Genomic DNA, 17,678 nt, shown 5'->3' with positions numbered 1-17,678 from the left:
CCCCATTCTCACTTTTGTTAATAAAAAACAGATTGAAAAAAGAGATATTGCAGAGTTTTCCCTGTTCTTGTTCCATACACAAGCACTCGTTTTACATGCATGTTATCTTGTATAGTTCATCTAATGGGCCTGGCAGTTCAGGAAGCAGACTTGTAAGCTAAGTTGTGGGTTGTGGGTTCGAATCCCGAACTGCCAAGGAACCACTGAGCATGGTACCGTCCCCACACACTGCTGCCCGGGCGCCTTTCATGGCTGCCCACTGCTCACCAAGGGTGATGGTTAAATGCAGAGACCACATTTCGCTCTGTCACCGCGTGCTGTGCTGCAGTGTTTAACAATTACCAAAACAATCGCTTTCACTTGAGGCTCTGACTACAGAGTTAAACACTTGTATTTAAGTCGTGGCAAAATACTCTGGTATTACATTGAATCGTGCAACTTATGTGTAAAAGCAGAAAAAGGGCAACAAGATTTTAACTCCTTATGCACAAACTTGAAGGAAAATGAACTAATTCTATCAAAAGTGTTGCCTAGGTGGATGCCAATGTCAGGACCAGTACTCGTGTCCTGAGTGGATCATTCTCACTGACAAATATTTGCCTTCACTGGAGGTCTTGTCAGAGCGGCAAAAAAACCCCAAAAAAACCAAAAGCCAAACATCAAATGAAACATGCATGCAGCTGAAACTACTTCGGATCGACTGTTTTCCCCGTCCATAACTCTTTCTGTTGAGCAAGCCCATGAGTCAAGTATAGGGGGAGCCTATAAATTTACCATGCCGCCATAATGGACCATTAGCTGCGTGGTATGTCAGCCTGCGCACCTCTTCCATGACACGGGTTCTATTTACGCAAAGTGATGGGACAGTGTAGAATTAATAATGCATCCATTTGCACTCTGCTTTGTCACAAATGTCAAAAGGGGAATGTACGGGTGTCACACCCCGATACTTTAATCACGGTTGCTGCTCAGGTTTTGGTTCCAAACTGCTTCCAAAATGCAACTTATGTCAACTTGAGCCGCAGTGACTACAGGTATAGAGATAATGGGAGCAAAATATTTCGGAAAAACAATAAAAAAAAAAAAAAAAAAGAACCAGCAGGAAGCCAGGAAGCCGTGGCCCACTCCGAGAAACTGCATCTCACATGTCTGCTGTGTCAATATTCCTACATGTGTGCCATGGGTTAGGGTTGCAATCTAAGTACTGCTGTAAGCCGAAATCACTCCAGCTGGAATGAAGAGAGGATGAAAGGCTGAGGGGAAATGCACTGAGAATACCCACCGCCTTACCCAGCATGCACGGCCTGTGCTCCTCAACCTTTGGTATTTTTATTGGCTGGCAAGTTAGTGAGGGGAAAAAAAAAAAGCCCACGTACACGGCTTCTTGACAAAAGTGATTCATCTGAGAGCCATGCTGAGGTCAGACAGTAATTTGGCCTCAGACTGCTCTTCATCATTTGGCAGCACAGCCCTCACGGCCCTGAGACCAATTTTCCTTACAGTAAGTCACAGTTACACAGTGCAAAACATGAAATTTAGGCATACTGTGGTTTACATGAATAATTATAAACAGTGAGCACTGTTGTCCTGGGACATGAACAATGTTTAAAATTACAATAGGGTTGAAGGTCCAATACAAATGTTTTGTTGAATCTATCTTTTATTTTGGGATATTTTGCAATCCGCATAGCATCTTTTTTGTCTATTTAGTATGTGTACACATAGTTTGCTCTACAGTTAACTCTATAATGCTATAAACTTTGTTTCTTGTACGTGGTTTCATTGATATGAACCCACCTCTTTTAACACACAAATGAACTTTTTTAAAGTCTGAGCCCTTTTTGTCTTCCTCATAGTCATAAACCTGCAGCAGGTACAAAACTGATAAAAATGCAACAAACAAGCTGATTGCAGTCAACAAGGCTGATGCCATTTACAGGAATTATATAATTGCATCTCCTATTATAATATAATATAATATAATATAATAATCAAACAGATCATATATATGACCCTTAATTTTATTGTATGAGCTAATGAGTAACATTACTATACTGGTTCTCTGTCCATTTAAACAACACAACAACCAAAAACGATACAGTACATGATGACATGTAATGTATGTGTCGCGACTGCGTGCTGACGGGGGAGGGAAGTGCAGAGACGGGACATGCTGGGAAGGGAGTTTTATTAAGAAACAATAAATAAATACAAATAAATAATGGTGCGGTGGCCAAAAATTGGGGAATAAAGGGGAAACGACATAAACTAACCCGCAGGCGTGTGGCGATTGCCAGAACTCAAAACACATAAACAGTTGCATAGGTCAAGATCACTAAAGTTCACCAGAATGTCGGCGCTGCCGAAGGGGCGGAAATCTCCAGCTTTTATGCACAGTCAGGATTGGCCACAGCTGCAGTCAATCCTGACAGTATGTGATCAATAAAAGATAATCACTTAGGACAGTCAATAACAAAGAAACAAAAACTAAAAGACAAAGTCTGCAAATAAAGAGTGTTAACAGTAAAAATGTGATAATTAGCCTGTAAACTCTAAAGCCTGTTAGAATCATATTCTACATAGAAACAGCCTGTATTATAGATCAACAGGTTTGTCTCTTTTAATAGAATGTTTCTTAGAAACAAGGAATTGAAACATACCAACTTTTTTCCTCAACATTTTCCATGTTTCTGTAACAAAAGATAATTACGAGGATCAGGAGAACACAACAGGACACATAATCCCCTTGCTCCACTGCACCATGCTGGGTGTCGTATGAAAGTTTAGAAGCAGCCCTTTCCACTGATGCCAAGCATAGCTTGATGTAAGCGTGAGGTAACCAGATCACGTCAGGCCCCAGAGCAACACAGTGCATATGGACCTGATGGAGATGTTCAGATGTTCCTGATTTCTGTATGTAGACAAGTCTTAAGGTGTTAAGAAGTCACCTTCAACAACCAAATTACATCAACACTTTAAGGCTTTTGAGAAACCAAAATGGAACAGATCAGAAATCCAGAAATCCTTCCTTCCATCCAGAGAGCTCGGCCCCATCTCTCATTTCATTTTTATTAGGATTTGTAGAACCTGATGCTGATGTACTGCAAGCTCAGCTACTGCTGACTGTGGTGCATGTGGCTCCACTGAAATAGCAGTGTTCGCATATAAAAATCCACTTTCGGGGAAAAATAAAAGATGGCAAGTATATAATACAGTTATTATACATAAATTCATTATTCCAGTCCATAGATATTACGTCACAAGTTTTTTTTATAGACGGTGGCAAGTACTGGGATGCTCTAGGGAATCTGGAGCTGCACCATGTGACCTACGTTTTGTGTTTTTAAACCACAAACCGCGGGGGGAAACTTTGTCCTGATGGTGGCGCTACAGGAATAACAACAGGTCCCCATGAGGCTAGCACTGATTTAGTGCCTGAGCCACCCCAAACTGTCACAAATAGATAGAGTTACAAATATATACTGAGAACATGTCTCGTTGTGCTGAGGAGTGTTTGTGGAAGTGAAATGTAAAATATGGCGTAACAAATGTAAAATACGTCCTGGTGGAAGTCTGTTTCGTCTATTACTTTTTATGGCTATGTCCAACAGGAGCAGTGGAGGGGCCTTGTGTTTAATGTTTAGCTCCGCCAGAGAGGAGCGCATTCCTTTGCCGGCTCGGAAGAAAGGAATGATCAAGCTTCCCTTCGCGTTCGAAACGTTCCCTCTTTCCCCTTTCACATCACATGTCCAAACAAAGGTTTATTAGGTTTGCTACCTAATTCAGCATTTTTACGTGACCGTAACTTTTTCTTTCTTTCTTTATGCTTTACCATGTCTAACCTAAACATGCCACAGACTCGTGTTGTTCCAGGGCTTTGAAGCTGCAGAAATGAAAGAGCCCACTTCGCTTTGAACGTCCAGCGGCCTCCGCCGACACGCGGTCAACTTTCCATATCAGCCCACGAGGAACAGAGTCCCTCCAGGGGAAACGATTAAGTGTTTTTCCAAACTCCTTGGAGGTACCAGGGGTCTCTGTCTGGCATTATTTCCTGTTTCAAAAAGTTCCGTTTGACGTGATGCAGAAAACAGCTCATGATGCGTTGCCTCCATCCAGTTCGACCCGGCAGTCATGGTGAGACGTGCTTGCGGGACGTCCAGAACCCTTTCAGTAGCAGGCAGTGAGTGGCCAGTCTAGACAAAAGCAGGTGTCTTTGTGTATTAGTCTACATTCGTGCAGTTGCTCAACGTTTCTGGAATCCCTACACTAAACAGTCTTGAGAGCGTCTCCCATCATGCATTCAATGTGTCCAGGGGTGACGGGTCATCCTTCCACCATTTCCCAGCACTCCTCCTCACAGCGGTCACATCGTAAACCGGCTGTGTTTGTCTCTAAACTGGCTACTTTGGCTCAGTGGAGATGATGACGCAACCATCGATGCATTTTGTAAGTGTCTACCGTCCATGCTCAGGGGATGAGTAAAACTGCGGGAGAATGGTGTAAAATGGCGTGTGATGTATCAGTGTTTTTAGCGATTTATCAGGCTATGCCCATGATAAATATATCTGTGGCATGTTTAAAAAAAAAAAAAGTGCACAGAAGAGTGATGGTAGCTGCCTGCACTGGATTAAGTTTCTCACTGACAGATGTGCGAAGGTGAAAAAAGGTCAAAAAGAAAAAAATGTTGAGGGGCAAAGTCACCGTATACTGTTGACTGTCAGGTCAGTAAAATGGAAAGGTGAAGGCGTTGAGTTTTAAACCTCAGTGTGACCTCGTGAAGTCAGCAGCTGGGGTTCCCGCGCTCTACCTAACACGGGGAAGGATGGTAAACACTTCACACTTCATGGAGCAAAAGGCGGCAGCCACCAGTCACCTCGAGTCCACGGTCAGCAGCTCCAGACTGACCTCAGTGGACAGAGGTCAGGCCTTCTTTACGAGCTGCAGTAAACTCAGATGAAAAATGATTAACACTGGTTCCTACCCACTTACATAACAGTGTTATTCCTGCATTTTCACATTCTGGAAATTACAACTGACTGCATTTCATGTTTTCTAGTAATGTTTTAAGTGTAAATGCTGTAGTCTGAAAGCAGATTTCGTGCTATCGATCAAATAGATTTTTTCAAAATGGCCGACAAATACATTCAGCACATAATTTGCATGCCTTCCGACGCATTCTGTTAGCTTTCTTGGACTAATGTTGTCTGGACGAATAGCTCCCGGAAGCCTGAAGAGCTACCTTGATCGTCCAACAACTTCACAACTTCATAACCAGATACCGGTGCCTCCTATTATGACACTCAACACTGGGAAGACTTTGCAACCAAGAATTAGGGTTTATTTATGTTCCTTTATTTTAATGAATGTATTTTAAGTTAATTTATTACTACTATCTGGGTCACATGACTGTATGGAAGGTGTCAGGTCATAAAATAAAAAATAAAACACTACTTTCAAAACACTTTTAACAAAAGTGCTTCACGGCTGCCATGCCGCCACTGAACCACCAGGGGGAGGGCAACCCAATCCCGACCCGCCAACCTGTAAGGAGACCAAACCCCTGCAAGTATAAAAGAACCCCCAACACACCAAGACATTGTAAACTCATCGCTGATTCCTATCATGTTGTTGCAAGCGGTTACACAGCACAGCGGCAAGCCCTCCAGCGGAAGCAGGGCAGGCAGCAGCAGCAACACTGAGCCATGCAACAGCACCGACATGACAGTTCATGCGTCCGCAGCCACAACCCACGCAGCACCGGCATTATGCGATGACATCATGACCAACGCGAGCCCCGAAACTCGAAAACCCCACCCACGCCAACAGAGAAGAAAACACAGAGACTGTGGAGCCTCACTAACTGTCCCACAGCGTTCCAGGCTCTTGTGAATGACGTGCTGAGGGTCTCAACAATTATACCCTCTCCTATCTGCCCAAGGAAAGACCATGATCCTGGTCCTTGTGGACCAGTTTTCTAAGGTTGCCCGCTTAGTCGCCCTACCTGGACTCCCCACAGATGGCCTCTCTTGTCACCCAGGAGGTGGTACGCAATCATGGATCCCCCATGGACCTCCTCTCGGACCGGGGTCTCCAGTTCATTGCCCGGTTTTCGCATCAATTCTGGAGGTAGCTGGTGGTGTTGGTGAGTCTCACGTCCGGGTTCCACCCCGAGTCCAACAGACGGACCAAGCGGGTAAACCAAGAGATGTAGAATATCCTCAGTTGCTATTGCTCGGCCCGTCCCTGCAGCTCCCGCCCGAACTCGCAAGCAACCACAACACCATCATCAAGCGCAGATCTTTCCCCCTTCAAGACCTCCACGGGTCATCAACCGGTCTGGTTCCCAACCGACACCGCCAAAGGACTGGATCTGGAGCATCCGCTACATCCGACACACCTGGGACCTTGTCCACTGAGCGCTGGACCACGCCACTGATGCCGGCATCCTCTACTAAAGTAAAGTGAAGTGATTGTCACATGTGATACACAGCAGCACAGCACACGGTGCACACAGTGAAATTTGTCCTCTGCATTTATCCCATCACCCTGAGTGAGCAGTGGGCAGCCATGGCAGGCGCCCGGGGAGCAGTGTGTGGGGACGGTGCTTTGCTCAGTGGCACCTCAGTGGCACCTTGGCGGATCGGGATTCAAACCTGCAACCTTCTGATTACGGGGCCGCTTCCTCTGGCCCCCCCACACCTGCTGCTCCACTGGAGCAGGATGTTCCTCTATGGAGAAGACGTCCGGAGTCTGCTCCACTTCTGCCAGAACCCAATGGACACGCCCCTGTCGCACTGGACCCTGCAAGTGGATCAGTTCTGGGAACACATTACATTTACATGTACGGCTTATCCAGAGCGATTTACAACCAGTAGTGACAGGGACAGAGTCCCCCTGGAGACACTCAGGGTTAAGTGTCCTGCTCAGGGACATGATGGTAGTAAGTGGGGTTTGAAGAACGTGTTGCTGCACAGCTCTATATTTGCTTCTTACATATGCCACACGTCACACAGCATTTTATTTCATCTACACCATCTGGTTATCTTTATGTAAATGTAGTTTTTCTACACGATCAGTCCTTGTGGTGATCAGGTTTACATGTTTGGCAAAGCTCAGGGTGCTGGGTGCCCTTTTTTTTAAATAAAAGGCTATAATAGTTCATAAATCTAGGTGGGACTATTAATCTAGGGCGCCAACCCCCCACTGACAAATTATGATGATGATGATGGCGCGAAGACCGGGCTCGGTCCAGCCATGTCCTCCTGCCAGCAGAGCACCGGGGACAAAAGACGCGCGGGCGACAAGTCCGCGGGAGAAACCCGATCCGGCCGTTTTGGCGGAGAAAAGGAACCCGCTGCGCCGGGCAAACGTGACACCCGAGCGGCTCTTCATCACCGAATCCGACTGCCGCGACACTTTAAAGGCGGGCTGCGGGTAACGTGACGCCTTTACCTATATAACGTCCCCTCGCCTTCATCTTCACCATCATCATCGCCACGCGTAGTAAACAGAGCCGCAGCAGCCTCCAGCTGACGCGCCTCCTCCCCACCTGTCGGCAGGTAGGTGGCTCCATGTGACCGGACGCAGTGTCGCCACAGTGACCCGCTTCTGTCGCCGATCCGTCCGCAGCGCCGCAGGGAGAAGATGCCCGTCCAGATCCCCGACGACGGCGACTTCGCCTCCTTCAAGGAGCAGTGCGAGAACCACGACGGCTGGGCGGCCCGGTACAACAAGGGCGGCGTGACGGTGTGGTGCCGGGACGAGGACTCCCGGGGGGTGCAGAAACTGAAGGCGAGTGCAGATTTAATACAAACAAGGATCATTTCGAATCTGTAGTAATGTATAGAGGAGCTTAACCAGCCATATTTATTATAGCAATAACACTTGGGGCTGTAAATGATCTGAAATCTGGAATTAGGCTAATAAGGTCTATTTCAGAATAATGCCAATTCCCCAGGCATTATCAACCCCACTTTCCACATGCAGGAAGTAATATATGTAAATTACAGCAGGGAATGTTGTTTTATAAGTATACATATATGCTGTATACCATATACACATAATTATATATGTGTGTGTGTGTGTGTGTGTTTATATATATATATATATATACACACACACACACACACACACACACACACACACACACACATATATATATATATATATGGAACCTGCTCAATTTTAATACAGAAGAAGTTATACCACAGCACCCACGCCCCTCCCCTTAATTTAATTTTCCCCTTGGAAATTGACTTAATGTCTGAATTCTGGCAGCATATCCTTTCGTCCCCGGAGCCCCCGCATATTCGGTGCATCTGGGCAAAATTAGGCAGAATTCTTTTAAATCTCGATCACTCTAGTGCAGGTAAAGGTAAGGATTTCACTGAACGTGGTACGACTTGTTCTGTATTAAAATCCCAGACCAAGGGCAGGGTGCACCCACGAGACATCCTGAAAAATTAAGAGTGGAAAAGCGCGGTAACGGCGAGATCAGGTGAGGAAACCCGAGTCCAGTTACGGGCCGGCCTGAAGGTGAGCGTTTATTTTTCGGTAACTCCAGTGTTGAGTACTGTGCCAGCGGGTGCTGCAGAGATAGGAAATGGCTCTTGGGTTTTGGCCCCTGGACCGTCCCAGTGGGCAAAAAAATTGAAAATTGGTGAGACGCTACAGAATATTAACAAAAAAAGAGATGACAGTAGCAGCTTAATAATTCATGCACGTTTCTGGGGTACTGATGTTGTTCCTGCCATGAATAATTGAACATTCAAAGACGCTGATGACGTTCCATTCATAGAGGCCGAGCAGAGTTTGTTCAGACGAGTCCAGTGGAAATGGGGAGCGAGCGTTTAGCGCTGGGGTTGGACTGGGGTGTCATATCAATTATTTAGCTAATGTCAGGGACACAGAGGATTGGGTTACATCTGTACTTGTGCGGCCGACACGCACAATATCTTATCACATTGCACTTGTTCTGCCGTCTTACCTGACCCGGAGACCTGCGTAGGTCGTAGGAGGGCTGGAGGTGGAAAACTGTTCAATATTGAGTTTGGCCCGCATGCACCTTGTATGCCTAATTACCCTTGTGTAGACAGTATAGTTTACTGTGATCAGCTTCGGGCATGTGTGATATGGCAATTACATTAAATGTATATTCAGTGTATTCACTTGATATTCCTTTGCCCCATCTTATTTCATACTTGAATGCACAGCTAGTAGACCTGTGTCAAATGAACGCTGAACAGTGTTGACATAATCCGTGTTACAAGTAATCAGTGTGTAAAAGTGACACTATACAGTGTTAAATACTGCATAGCGTGAATTGAACACCAGCATGTGTATTCGAATTGGAAATATGCTGGGTCAAAAGAATTACAAAATTAATGCAGTAGTGATCAGTATCAAATGTACTAAATTATACTGGGTCAAAAAAATAAAAGTATGTTGACAGTATCAGTTTTAACTCAGTGGTACTGCTGAGTCTGACATGATATGATATCAAATGTGCTTGTTTTTTAATGATTAGATGAAAATAGCTTGCAAGGATGTAACGGCAGAAACTCTATATGACGTCCTTCACGACACAAGCTACCGGAAGAAGTGGGACACCAACATGATTGACACCTTCGACATCGGAAGGCTGACTGTCAACGCGGATGTTGGATACTACTCTTGTGAGCACCACACTGTTTATGAAATCTGCGTGCCGTTGTCCTCAGTATGCCTCGAGGCAAATGACTCTCTGGCACCACTGTGAACGCAGCGGAATCAATAGGACCCGATTTATCAGCGCGGTCTCCACTACTGGCGCTTCTACCGTAACCATATTATCCAAAAGCCAATCTGGCCCACTGATGCTCCATGAGATGGATGGAAATGGGTTTTTTTATGTACATTTTGAATGCAAGGAAACAAGTGCACAAAATGTTTCTTTATATATCTCACAGTAGAGCACTGCTCTGAATGTTTTATTTCTATTCTATTTGTTTCTATTATGTTTTAGTTCTGTTATTCCACATTTTAAATGCTATTATGAATATTAAGACTTACTGAGGCAACACTTAGATTTATATTCCCTGCTGAAATCATGTAATAAGGTAGAATGTTTTTTTAAGTGAACCATGACATGTCATGCCTCCCAAGATTGCTTTCAGACAATAAAAATGCCAGGTCAGTACTATAATTTATGTATACTAGCTAAACCACATGTAAATAATTCATTCTTGCGTTTTCAGGGAGATGTCCAAGTCCCTTGAAGAACAGAGATTTTGTAACAATGCGCTCCTGGCTCCCCCTCGGCGATGACTACCTGATCATCAACTATTCAGTCAAGCACCCGGTATGTGCCTTCAAAACGTTGGTTGATAATTTCATGTGTTGGAGAAAATGGCCTGAATTCAGTCTGACTCGACCACCAGAAAAGAAATATGTGCTAATAAGGATACAAATCATGAGCTAATATGAAAGGACAGTTCTGGAGACCAAGAGGGCTTCAGGGTTTAATGACCTTTACTGACCTATAGCCACCTACCTGAAGATATTGTAGATAATGTAAGGTACTTTAATAAAGGCACAACATATTTATGGAAGTTTTATGTTTTGATTCACATAACTTCTCATATACCAGCTTTGTCCAGATATTGCATTCATAAGAACTCTTCAACTCTTCTTTATTTTAGCAATACCCACCCAAGAAGGACTATGTAAGAGCCGTCTCACTTCTCACTGGCTACCTGATTCAGTCCAATGGACCCAACTGCTCCACGCTCTACTACCTTACACAAGTAGATCCGAAAGGTACGCTTTACTATGGGTACAGAGAGGTCATTCACAGTTTGTGACTCTCAACGCTAGTTTGGATGTCTGTACAGTTTCGGCTCCCAATCTCTGTTCCCAGAGCTGACATTGCTGAAGGGGCCTGTGAATAGGCAGGAAGTCTACAGTTCCCTAAAATAAGCCCACAGCTTAAGACACGCAGTATTTCATAGGTTTGAGGTGTCACCTCTTCCTACAGCCTGAGTATTAATGTCTTCCGCTGTCACGGCACAGCAGCTGCTGATGACCTGTGGGATGGTCAGCGGGGTTGAAAACAAGGAAACAAGGCCCTCTCTCTGTTCACCTCCAGCATGTGTTCATTTATGAAATACCACCACACATCACCCTATGCGCACAATGCTTACTTGTTCACAAATAAACAACATTAACAGACAAATTTTGCTTTTACATGCAGGATCTTTGCCCAAGTGGGTGGTTAATAGAGCATCCCAGTTTGTTGCTCCAAAGGTAAGCTATCAGAAAATATTCAATGAAATACATAAAGGGTCAATGCATATATTGGTTTTCACTGAAACTCCCTAATTGGATGAATAATTGGTCTTTGTCACACCTTGAATGTATTGTGTGTCACAAACGGTTACCAATCCAAAAAAATGGACAGGTTTTCAAGGTAAGGCAATGTAAAGTCTGGAAGGTTTTATATTGAGCCTTTGTGGTTTATCCAAGGCCACCATAAAGGTGTAATGTGAAAGATCTGTAACAGAGATATTTACTGAAGAAAATATCGTTGTTGTGAGTCTATCAACAGAAAATGCCTACAAGTTACGTAATCACTTTACAAGGTGTGTAAAATACACCGGCAGTTGCCGAATCTGCCGGTCATGCAACAGATATATTTTTGATCTAAGTTGGGAGTCTGCAGCATTATTTCTTGTGAAATACTGCCCCCGATTGGGCGGAGTTTAAATTCAAGTGACAAATTTGCAACTTCAAACAAAAGGCATACAAGTTGTCTGTGTCAAATTTACATATAATTTATATGGCAATTTCTAATGGGTTTACCAGTATTTTGTAACAGCACTTCTATGTTAGGTATTGCATACCCCAGTCCAATAAAGATGCAAACCTTTGCAAAAAGGGTTTTATCCAGTAAGGTGATGTCACGACTACGGACTTACGGGGGAAGGAAGCGCAGAGGTTTGACATGCTGGGAACGGGGTTTTATTAATACAAACAATAAAGAAATACAAATAAACAGCGGCGCGGTGGCCGAAAACGATTTAACTTAAATAACGAACTGAAACTAACCCGTAGGCGTGTGGCGATTGCCAGAACTCAAAACACTCATAACAAAACCAGGTCAAGTTCGTGCAGAGTCCACGAAAATGCCAGCGACCCCGAACGGGCGGAAACTTCCGGCATTTATGGGGCGTCAGGATTGAGTTCCGGTGTGGAGCCCAGCTGCAGGCAATCCTGACAGAGCCCCCCCTCCAAGGGCTACGTCCTCGGAGCCCCAACAGTACCATCAGTGGAGGCGGCGGGGCGGACGGCGGCAACCACAGGGCTCCTGCCCTGCTGTATCCTCCCCTTGGAGGACCCGGTCCCTCGGGCTGGCTCCCCGGCGTGGTCAGGCGTGGCGGCCCCGGTCCCTCGGGCTGGCTCCCCGGCGTGGTCAGGCGTGGCGGCCCCGGTCCCTCGGGCTGGCTCCCCGGCGTGGTCAGGCGTGGCGGCCCCCGGTCCCTCGGGCTGGCTCCCCGGCGTGGTCAGGCGTGGCGGCCCCGGTCCCTCGGGCTGGCTCCCCGGCGTGGTCAGGCGTGGCGGCCCCGGTGCCTCGGGCTGGCTCCCCGGCGTGGTCAGGCGTGGCGGCCCCGGTGCCTCGGGCTGGCCTCCCCGGCGTGGTCAGCGTGGCGGGCCCCGGTGCCTCGGGCTGGCTCCCCGGCGTGGTCCCGCTTGGCGGCCCCGGACCCCCGGCCTGGCTCCCCGGCGTGGTCCCGCATGGCGGCCCCGGACCCTCGGCCTGGCTCCCCGGCGTGGTCCCGCATGGCGGCCCCCGGACCCTCGGCCTGGCTCCCCGGCGTGGTCCCGCATGGCGGCCCGGACCCTCGGCCTGGCTCCCCGGCGTGGTCCCGCATGGCGGCCCCGGACTCCCGTACCTGCACACAATAATCAGGGCCGATCCATCTGGGTACGTGTGGGCCCTGTCTCCACATGTCCCCTCTGACACGTCTTGTGTCACCCCCTGCACTGCGCAGGGAGATTGTCCCAGAGCCTCCGGCGACTGTTCCAGGCACCCCAGGCTGGTGCCTTCTGGGACTATGCAGCCCCTCTCGCTGCACGGCCCTGGTGCCAAGGGGGGGGCATTGCCAGACCATCCGGCTAGCCCCTTCTGCGTCCGTTGGGACAAGCAGGCCCTCTTCCTGCCTGTCCCAGCTGGGTCCTCATGCCTACCCGGGGGCTCTATGGCGCTCCACCCCTCTGGAGGCAGACGCAGGCCCATGCCTGGCCCGCCCTCCTCACTGGCTACCGGAGGACCCAGCTCCATCGCTTCCCCACCTCCCCTCCCCTCAGGAGGAGTCCCCAACCCGAACTGCACCCCCCCAAAAAATTCTTTGGGGGAGCACCCCCCCCCGGCTGGACTTAGGGGTACCTTGGGGCTTGTCCACCTCGCCTTGGACCAGCACATTCGGGTCAGGAACCTCCTCCCTGGGGTTCGGCTCCGCGGCTGGGTCGCCATCTGGTGGACACAAAGAGGGGAAGTGGGGGCGACATACGGACACATATGCCACACAGACACACAGAGACAGAGACAGACAGAAGAGAGGGTCGTCTGGCTCCCTCTCTGGGCTCTCCGGGACCTCCTCAGGGGGCACAGCCAGGATCTCGGGAGGAGCGACCTTCTCGTTGCCCACCAGTGCTGGGTCTTCTTGCCCCGGATCCTGACTGGCACTGGATGTGGTGGAGGGGCAGAGTTCGATCCCTGGCTCAGGCCGATCAAACTCCGCCCTCAGTCTCTGTTGGAAGTCCCGAAAACTCCTGTCTGTCTCTCCCTGCTGCCAGAGGGTTGTGCTCCAGCCCCATGCTGATCCAGTCAGACACTTGAGGATGGTAGTGATCTCGTCTGTGTCTGCTGCCCCACTGAAGGGTCCCGGGACAATTGGGCTGTCCCACACGGGGCTGGGCACGTCGCTGGAGATGGTGGTAGGTGTGTGGTGTGGAGGGGGGTGGACGTCTTCTCCAGCAGGTGTGGACGCTGGTGCTGTGCTGCCATTTTGCTGGGGAACGTCCGGGCAGAGGGAAGGCGGGTCGGCGACTGGAGCAGGAATGGAGGATTCCCTGCGAGGCAGTCCCGGCAGCGCAGTTGCTGGCTGGCGACCTCCCGTCGCCCTCTTCCACCAGCTTTCCTCACACTGCTGGGAGGGACGTGGGTCTCCACGGACCTCGTGACGCTCCTGGATGGGCGCGATGGGCGGAGCCATCCCGGCACCGACTGCCCAAACGGCGTCATCCTGGTCGTCGTCCGTGTCAACCTCGTACCCCCGGAAGTCACATGGGTCATCACGGACGCCGCGATGATCTCGGACGCGCACGCTGGGCGGAGCCATCCCGGCACCGACCGCCCACCGAAAATCCACGTCATCATCGCTTTCGTCATCCGTGTCCTCCCACCGGTGACTCCAAGGGTCGTCCACCCTGCGGACATCCTGGACCCATGGCGCGATAAGCTCCCATGGGCAGTACTCTGGCCATTCGGGCTGGAGGCTGCCCACCTCCTCGCTGGAGGAACGCCGCCGTTGTTGTTGCCGCTTCTCACCCCCCTGGAAGTGACGTGGGTCCCCACGGACCTTGCGACGATCGCAGACTGGCGCGATGGGCGGAGCCCAACTCTCGTCTCCCGTGCTCTCGTCGTCGTCCGTGTCGTCCCAGTCCACGGGGAGCCTTGCCAGCAGAGCGCAGAGTTCTTGGCTCGACATGGCGAAGATCGTGGGGGTCGCATCTTCTGCGCTCGCTGCCCACGTCACTTCCTCGCTGCTGCCGACGCCAACGTCCTCGCTCCGCCCACTCACCCGCCGACGTTGTCGCTTCCGGGTTTCGCGGAGTTTCCCGGGGGTGACGTCATCACGCGGCGCCGCGTACCACGGCTTCTCGGGGAGAAAACGCTCCACCAGAACGGGCGGCGCGTCTCTCCCCTGCCGTCCGCGTTCGCCGCGCCGGGCTGCGTCCTTCGCGGCGTTTCTTCTCCTCTGTTTTCCACCTCTGCGCTTTTGGGTGGGTCGCTGGCATTCTGTCACGTCTACGGACTTACGGGGGAAGGAAGCGCAGAGGTTTGACATGCTGGGAACGGGGTTTTATTAATACAAACAATAAAGAAATACAAATAAACAGCGGCGCGGTGGCCGAAAACGATTTAACTTAAATAACGAACTGAAACTAACCCGTAGGCGTGTGGCGATTGCCAGAACTCAAAACACTCATAACAAAACCAGGTCAAGTTCGTGCAGAGTCCACGAAAATGCCAGCGACCCCGAACGGGCGGAAACTTCCGGCATTTATGGGGCGTCAGGATTGAGTTCCGGTGTGGAGCCCAGCTGCAGGCAATCCTGACAGGTGACTTTTTCACCTTATTGATGAAATGTTTCAATGCAGTGTTTCTTGAACAAAAATACTCGATCAGGACTTCAGTAGTGCTGTAATAAACACATTATTATATATAAAACAGATTGTACTACAGCACTGCCTGGACATGTGACAACTTGAACCCATCACCTGAACACATGGTGTCAATTAAGGTCATTTTATTAGTCACCTAGTGCCTTTAACCCTGAGTATCACCAGGGGGACTGTGCCTGTAACTACTATTTGTACGTCACTCTGGATAAGGGTGTCTGTTAAATGCCATACATGTAAGTTAGTTGTAATAATTATATTACATAATTACACTGTTTTATGAGGAAATAATCTACATTGGAGCATTCAGTATGGGATTAAGAACTGTTCCTGGAGGCTGACTGAGAGAATGTCTCCATTCCAACCATTACTTTATTAGAATAAGAAGTGTAGCTTGCACAAGGCAGGTCGGATGCACAAGAGGCTGGAAGTGGAACTTCATGTGAGGGACAAAGTTCCCGGCACAGTTTTGATGTGTTCACATGCCGCCACCTAATGGTCAAAGCCGGTTAGTGCAGTTCATTATTGGCGTCAGACATTTTTTAGAAACCGTTATCATTGCAGTCATTATATTTTTATAGAAACGTGGAAAACAGACATTGTATCTACTTCTCAGGCCATGAAGAAGATTTACAAGGCATGCCAGAAGTACCCTGAATGGAAGCGGAAGCACAACCCGAACCTTAAACCATGGATGTACCCAGAGCAGAACACCCTACCCTGCATCAATGTGGCTGACCTCACAGTGCAAAGAGCGGACTCTCTGGAGAACATCGACGAGAGCGGCGTGAATGAGGAGAAATCTCATCACCACAGCGACGATGAAGATGAGACCTAAACCTAGACTCTGTGTGGGTGTTTGTGTGTGCGTGTGTGTGCACATGCAGAAGTGAGCGTGTGCACACATGCAGATGTTAGACATTGTATGACTCTAATTTCTCTTTATTTCTGGATGCATTTCCATGTGTACAGTGAAATGTGTTTGCATCTGCAGAGGAAAATGGAAAAGGATTCGACACACTGCACAATCAGGGGATTTTTGAAACCTGTAGCAAGATTTATATGTATATATGTGGTTGGTAACTGTATGAACAAATTAATCATTTTTGCAGCGGGTGCTAAGATCTTCTGCTGGGTAAAAAGGTCTGTAAAATAAGTATGCTCTCATTCTGGCTTTTCCTGACATTGTGTGTGATAGGGACAAAAGTATATGGGGAAGAAACGTTCATATAATGTGTTATAATCGTTGTAATTATTCGCTTGTATTAATTTTCCTTAGACGGAATCAATCCCAGAAACCCCACATACCATAACTAGCTGGATATCAATATGGTACCAACCTGATTGCCCTTTACAAATGAGTAGTTTGTTTTTATATTCCCTGTTCTCTAGTAGTGAAGAACATAATTCAGTGTCTTAAGAGCAATGGAGAAACATTCTGGATTGTTCCATATTCTTTGGTCCATGCTTCCTCCATGAGAGAAATAGTGCTCAGTCATTGCACACATGTACAATTAAATGCATTCTAGTTTAATGTTGCAGCATGTGTGCCTGTCTATCACACCCAGAACGGGATTTGGTATTTGTTGACACGTGATTATGCTATAAATTCTGTCATTTTGCTATGATGGTCTGTATGTGTACCATTTACAATAGAACTGATGTGGAAAATGTGTAAAATATTTCATTTCAGCTGTTTAAAAAGTTTTATTATCGAAAGTAACCAATTCAACTCGACTGTTTGCTGCATGGGGACCTTTTTGCAAGCTGAAAACAAAGAATAAAGTGAGACTTTCTGTTTCGTTGGTCTGACAGTTTCTATCAATCATAGATTTGACCTTAATGACAGACAGGGCCAGGAAGGCGGAGCTAAGTCTGTTTCTTCTGCAAAGACGCATGTTCCCATGCAGGAGATCGTTTACATCTGTTAATGACAGTTTGCACACGTATGCACCACAGTCCGATCAGACAGGATATCCTGGGATCTGGACATTTTCAGGGTCATGTAGGACCGTCCACGGTGTACAGCCTTCATTAGACTTCAACTGGCATTAGATCATAACCAACTAAAGTCAGTCTGCTATGGTTTCGTGTCAGTCTGGACAAATATGCAGACACAAGATACAAAAAGAAAGTTTGCTGACGCTTCTTTACTGGAAGATTTTTAAATGTTGAGTGAGATATGTAGAAAGTTCATCCATGAACTTGCAGATGGGCCACTCCTCAGAATCGGTATT

At 47.9% G+C, this 17,678-nt stretch overlaps 1 protein-coding gene across 1 annotated transcript; it reads left to right on the top strand.

Moving 5' to 3' along the window:
* The first annotated feature begins 7,377 nt into the window (after positions 1-7,377).
* On the top strand, positions 7,378-17,243 carry stard15 (StAR-related lipid transfer (START) domain containing 15). Its single transcript, XM_028960348.1, has 6 exons — positions 7,378-7,791; positions 9,527-9,674; positions 10,236-10,339; positions 10,680-10,797; positions 11,231-11,283; positions 16,058-17,243. The coding sequence occupies exons 1-6, from the start codon at positions 7,645-7,647 to the stop codon at positions 16,277-16,279; spliced, it is 792 nt and encodes a 263-aa protein (XP_028816181.1). The 5' UTR covers positions 7,378-7,644; the 3' UTR covers positions 16,280-17,243.
* The last annotated feature ends 435 nt before the right edge of the window (positions 17,244-17,678 follow it).

Source organism: Denticeps clupeoides, chromosome 18 (assembly GCF_900700375.1).
Source record: "Denticeps clupeoides chromosome 18, fDenClu1.1, whole genome shotgun sequence".
Taxonomy (NCBI): Eukaryota; Metazoa; Chordata; class Actinopteri; order Clupeiformes; family Denticipitidae; genus Denticeps; species Denticeps clupeoides.
This window is presented reverse-complemented; position numbering and strand designations above follow the sequence as displayed.